The 4,158-nt window shown below is 44.6% G+C and overlaps 1 protein-coding gene across 1 annotated transcript; it reads right to left on the bottom strand.

Moving 5' to 3' along the window:
• Positions 1 to 2,628: 2,628 nt before the first annotated feature.
• Positions 2,629 to 4,155, bottom strand: LOC129677365 (preferentially expressed antigen in melanoma-like protein 7). Its single transcript, XM_055608019.1, has 2 exons — positions 3,965 to 4,155; positions 2,629 to 3,205 (listed from the first exon to the last, which is right to left on the bottom strand). The coding sequence occupies exons 1-2, from the start codon at positions 4,153 to 4,155 to the stop codon at positions 2,629 to 2,631; spliced, it is 768 nt and encodes a 255-aa protein (XP_055463994.1).
• Between the last annotated feature and the right edge of the window lie 3 nt (positions 4,156 to 4,158).

Here is a 4,158-nt window from a genome sequence, read left to right as displayed (position 1 = left end):
ACCACAGAGGGCCTCTGAAAGACTCTATCCAGCAGGGTATTAAAGAGATGCTTGGACTCATAGCCAAACACTGGGCAGAGTACAGAGAATTTTATGAAGGAACTGGGATATAGAAAAACATAAAAGGGTCTGGAGCTCACAAGAATAACAGAACCAAAAAAATCTGGGTTCAGGGATCTTTTCTGAGACTTATATTCCAACCAATGACCATTCATAGGGATAAACTAGAACCCCAGCACAATTGTAGCCCATGGCAGCTCATTCTCCAAATGGGTACCCTAGTAAGGAAAATAGGGGCTGTCTCTGACATAAACTCAGTGGCTGACTCTGTGATCACCTCTCCCCTAGGGCAGTGTACCAACTTACCAGGCCACAGAGGAAGACTAGGAAAGACAATCCTGAGGAGACCTGATAGGCTAAGGTCAGATGGAAGGGGAGAATGTCCTCCCTTATCAGTGGACTGGAAAAGGAACATGGGAGGAGATAAGGGAAAGAGAGCAGGAAGGATTGGGAGAGATGATGATAGGGGATACAGCTGGGATACGAACTGAATAAACTGTAATAAATAAAAAAAATATATTAAAAAAAAGAAACTAAGCAAGAAGGAGGACCCTGGGAAAGATGATCAATCCTCATTTAGAAAGGCTAATGGGACTGACATAGGAAGAGAGAGAAAAAAGGCAACAGGACAGGAGCCTACCACAAAAGGCCTACCACAGAGGGCCTGTAAAAGACATCTACCCAGCAGGGTATTAAAGAGATGCTGAGACTCATAGCCAAACTTTGGGCAGAGTGAAGGGAACCTTATGGAAGAAGCGGGAGATAGAAAGACCTGAGGGGGACTGGTACTCCACAAGAACAACAGAACGAAAAAATCATGGCTCAGGGGTCTTCTGTGAGACTCCAACCACATACCCTTCATGGAGATAATCTTAGAACCCCTGCACATATTTTTCCATGGCATTTCAGTTTTCAAATGGGCTTCCTAGTAAGGGGAACAAGGGCTGTCTCTGACATTAACTCAGTACCTGACTCTGTGACTACCTCCCTCGCAGGACATTGGGGCAACTGTACTAGACCACAGAGGAAGAAAATGCTGGCAGTCCTGATGACACCTAATAGGCTAGGGTCAGATGGAAGGGGAGGAGGATGTCCCCTATCAGTGGTCTGGAGGGGATGGGCAAGAGAGGAGAAGAGGCAGGGAGGGCAGGATTGTGAGAAGACAACGGGGAGGGAGGGCTACAGCTGGGATACAAAGTGAATCAATTGTAATAAATTAAAAAGTAAAATTGAAAAAGGGGAAATATACTTCCTATCATTCTGAGAAACCATGCATTGTTTATTGTTTGACTTTCTTCTATAAATCTTAAGGTTAAATATGGTAATAATTTTAAAGGGCACCCCTGACTCTGAAATAATTACCAACACATCATACGTAAAACCACCTCAGAGTTCACTACCCACAATTCTTTTTCAACTATAAGGTTTAATAAATGTCTGTTGCCAACAACAACATAAAAAGCATGTTCTAGGTGTTCAATAAATAATTCAATGGAGAAGAAAACAATTCAGAAATAAATCATTTTATTGATATCTTACTCTACAGAAAAAGGGCATATAATGGCCGGGACAAGGGAGATTTTTCTTCTTATACACATCAATACAGAGACCAAAACTGAAGACATAAAATAAAATTCTTCTGTAAATAAAATGTTTTCTGCAGGACAGGGACTTATGTGGCATTGGACACCTTTATGTACACTATGGCTGCTTCACAGAGTTTGGGAGTCCACAGGAATACGGCCCTAGAGACATGCGGCATGCGGGATGGATATACTGGTATATGGTGGTAGTCTCACCCAGACAAGGTCAAGAGTCCAAGGTTAGCCCAGAGTCCATAAGCCTTTCAACGAAAAAGAAAACAAGGTTTTAAGACTGGAAGAAAAATAACCGTTGAAAAGCCTGTTCACTTTTCCCTGTGTTGTCTTCTTCTTCTCTTCAGTTACCTCTCATGGGTCCATGGTGCATTGTGGCCTGGGTGTACTGGACATTAATGGTCTGTTCCATTAAAGCCCCCTTCATATTCACAGGAGCTGTGTCTACATTGCTACCTTTAGTGTCAACTTTCTGAGCATGTGAAAGAACAACCACACAAGACAGTTGTAACTATTGCACAGGCAGGAAAAGGACAAGAATGGAAGAAGTGTCACCAAAACTGTCATTTTATGGATGTGAATTTGGCACTGACCTTTGTCTCACTAACGAGACACCAGTGTTTTTCCATTCATTGTGTCATGGAACCCTCCAGAGCCCAGCAGTGAGGGTGATAACCAAAAAAGACCCCAGAGGGAGAACATCCAGGTTTACACTTGCAGGTCAAAGCCACTGGCAACAGTGTCCTGACAGTTGGACGCTTAAAGGCAAAACTGTCTTTCTGACTCCACAAGATCCTTGTTCCCACAGTCCCATTGTTCTCCGTGTCACCTTCAGAATCCTAGATCCAGCTCTTCAATCATCTGGATACTAAAAATTTGAGCAGAGTCTGAAGCCACAAGCTCCGAGTTCCTAGCATGAGATATGTGTCCCAAGCCTTCCATTGCTTCAAATGCAGAAGTTAGGTTTCTCTATTTATTGCCGCCTCCTCTGGCAAAGACAAGGTCTGAATCTTCGGCCATAGACACAGCGCTCTCCACATCTAGGGCACATATGTGTAGCAAAGGAGATGCTCTTGGGCCACCTTATGGCCCTGAGTCTATCTATTTGCTCAGCACAAAGTTGGGTAAATCTCTCTGTGGAGACATAACCAAAGTTGTCATAGCACTCAAGAGGGGCAGGGTACTGTTCCACATTTATCTTGCTCCAGTTGGCTGTGTGCTGCAAAAGGTTCCTCAGGATGGGCATGGAGAAGTCATTGCAATAGAAAATGACCTTGGCCAGCTGGGAGCACTTGCTGAGGGCAGGTATGAGCACAGCGAGATGAGAGTCCTTCATCCTACAACACTTCATGTCCAGGGACTGCAAAGTGTCTGCCACATTCTCTAGGAGGACTCGGAGAGGCATGAGATCCAAAGCCTCTAAAACCACACCTTTCATGTCCAGATGTTTCAGCTGAAAGAGGTTCAGACACTCAGAGAAGTAATTCAGGTCTGACTGTAAAATGTCACAGTAAGTGATGGACAGGGTCTCCAATGGGGTCATCAGGCACCTAGGGATAGACCAGTACGTTACTTTCTGGAAAATGGTGTTGGAGAGTATAGGGTGGCATTTGCATAGAAGAAGCCCAGTTCCCCAAGGATTCAAAGGGCATCATTTTAGATGCTTCCTGCAGAAATCTCCTCTCTTAAGACAAGCTGTCACTTCTCTTGGCCTCAATCTCAAGCAGAAGCCAGTTCAGCCCAAGAGCTCAGAAAGCACACATAATGAGTTCCAAAACACGAAAGTCCTGGCAGGCTCTAGGGACACGTCCTGTGTGCTCACTGCACTCTGGATCCCATCAATGCCTCTGCAAGTCACACTTGTAGTAATTTAACATCCTCACTATCCCCATTATCCCAGGCACTCAGCTCTACTTAAGCTCAAAACCTGTCACCCATGGGGAATTTGGGAGAGACTGAGGCTGTTCTCACAGACCTGAGTTCAGAGCTCCCCTCAACACTGTGCTTGTGAGTTCACCGATTCCTCACTGCACTCTCCCCTTCCTGTTCCCTTTCCATTGGATTGGGTGGGCATCATTCCAAGAAGAATTACATCCCATCCTTACCAAATCTGACCTTCAGTTTTCTGATTCATTATAGTGCATTTGACACTATGATTCACTATACATGGAATCAAGACATAAATTCTGTATTCAAGGGGTGCTAAATGTTTGTACCCACTGACTGGCAGGCATCATGAACTACTAACCCTTACAACTAAAGAGAAAGGTCTGCTCTGGTAGCTAATCCAGCTCTCCACCCTTGCTTACCTGAGGACCCGTTTGATGCGGTTTCTGAGAAAGTAGACCCTCCTGAAGGAGAGGTGCTGGAGACAGTTGAATCTGGAGAACTGAGAAATGAACTTGTTGATACACTTCTCTTCCATGTCTGTTGTCCTGTTGCCAATCTTGAAGACGTTCTTGGAGACGGGTGCCAGTAAGAGTTTGTGAAGATTTCTCATCTG

This window comes from Psammomys obesus, unplaced genomic scaffold (assembly GCF_907164565.1).
Source record: "Psammomys obesus unplaced genomic scaffold, mPsaObe1.curated_primary_1811, whole genome shotgun sequence".
Lineage (NCBI taxonomy): Eukaryota > Metazoa > Chordata > Mammalia > Rodentia > Muridae > Psammomys > Psammomys obesus.
Note: the sequence above shows the minus strand (reverse complement) of the source record. Positions and strands in the feature narration are given on the sequence as shown.